Source organism: Solanum tuberosum, unplaced genomic scaffold, assembly GCF_000226075.1.
Source record: "Solanum tuberosum cultivar DM 1-3 516 R44 unplaced genomic scaffold, SolTub_3.0 scf00623, whole genome shotgun sequence".
In the NCBI taxonomy this organism is placed as follows: domain Eukaryota; kingdom Viridiplantae; phylum Streptophyta; class Magnoliopsida; order Solanales; family Solanaceae; genus Solanum; species Solanum tuberosum.
In genome coordinates this window covers 108,437-109,705 of record NW_006239550.1, presented here as the reverse complement: position 1 = coordinate 109,705, position 1,269 = coordinate 108,437, and the positions used below count along the sequence as shown (strand labels likewise).

General features: G+C 34.5%; 1 protein-coding gene across 1 annotated transcript in view; it reads right to left on the bottom strand.

Moving 5' to 3' along the window:
- Positions 1 to 240: 240 nt before the first annotated feature.
- LOC102603836 (extradiol ring-cleavage dioxygenase-like) overlaps positions 241 to 1,269 on the bottom strand; it is a 3,749-nt gene continuing 2,720 nt past the window's right edge. Inside the window, exon 3 of the mRNA XM_006366339.2 lies at positions 241 to 603. Coding sequence (XP_006366401.1) covers positions 402 to 603 — 202 coding nt within the window. The 3' untranslated portion in view covers positions 241 to 401. The remainder of the gene's footprint in view (positions 604 to 1,269) is intronic.

Genomic DNA, 1,269 nt, shown 5'->3' with positions numbered 1-1,269 from the left:
AAAACTAAAAATACTTAAATATGTTTTTAACGTTTTAACTCTTTTTACAAAGTCTCTTGCACAATTTATATTAAGATAAAAAACTAATAGTGTTGTTACCTAGAGATGAACAAAATCGAACCAAAAATCACACCAAATTGATTGAAGGGTGTGTTTTGTTTAAGGGAAAGTATTTTTCATCGAAAAATTCATGGTCAAACACCTCCTAAAACACAACTGTCAACTAGAGAACTGTAACAATTTAACTCAACAACCCTTCCATAACATTTCAGTTCCTCTTTCTGGATCACATCAAATTTAGTCTTTACATTTTATTCTATAAAATAACAAATTTACTTTTGAGAAGTTTATACAACATATAACAACACCATCAGAAACTATAAATACACACAAACATTCATCTATGAAGACCTATTTAGGCTAGGAAACCTGTAGGAAGCATAAGAAAGAGCACCAAGATCCCAGCTGTGGTGAATAAGTTCTCCGTTAACACCTTCACCAGCAGCACCTAGTGCTACATGTAACGGATAGATGTGCTCGGGCCATGGGTGTGCAACTTTTGCATGTGGCGCCTTCATGTCATAGTTATTGACATCTTGATGCCTACACAGAACAAGAACATAAATTAATATAAGAACCGAGTTATCCTAAAATTCAGAACTCATAAAGTTCAAATTCTAGATCCAGCCTCCGAGTGCCTATGATCTCACAAGCAAGGACAAGAACATAAATTTAAAGGAGAAAGATGAAAATTGTATTATAGTACATTTCATTTAACAATATAGAGCAAGACTGTTTCCAGTTATGATTATGGCATTATCGTATTTCTGAAGTATAACAAATATGATTAACAGAGAGAATAAGAAACTTCTTATTTACTTGAGAATCTTTATGCTTGCAACCATGAACTTGTACTATTCGTACAGTACTAACGAAATTTAAAAAAGGCAAGAATCATGGAACACAAAGAAAAGGACGAAGATGAGCAAAGAAAGCACGAAGAATAACTAAAGCATGTCTCCGTAAGCTTCACAATGGATAAATAAAACCTGATTATTTCTGTTGGACATTCCAAAGATGATTTTAAAGTAAGATTCACATTCTACATTAAGTAGGGTTAAGGTCGAGCCTCGTGAGAGTTTGGTTATCGTTGTTGTATTCACATTCTACATCATCCAAGTACATATCGAAAGACACTATCGTTTTAACTGACCTTTGCAATGACTTGAGTTTCAGCCTGCAGATGATGTGGTGGTGGGGGGGGGGGGG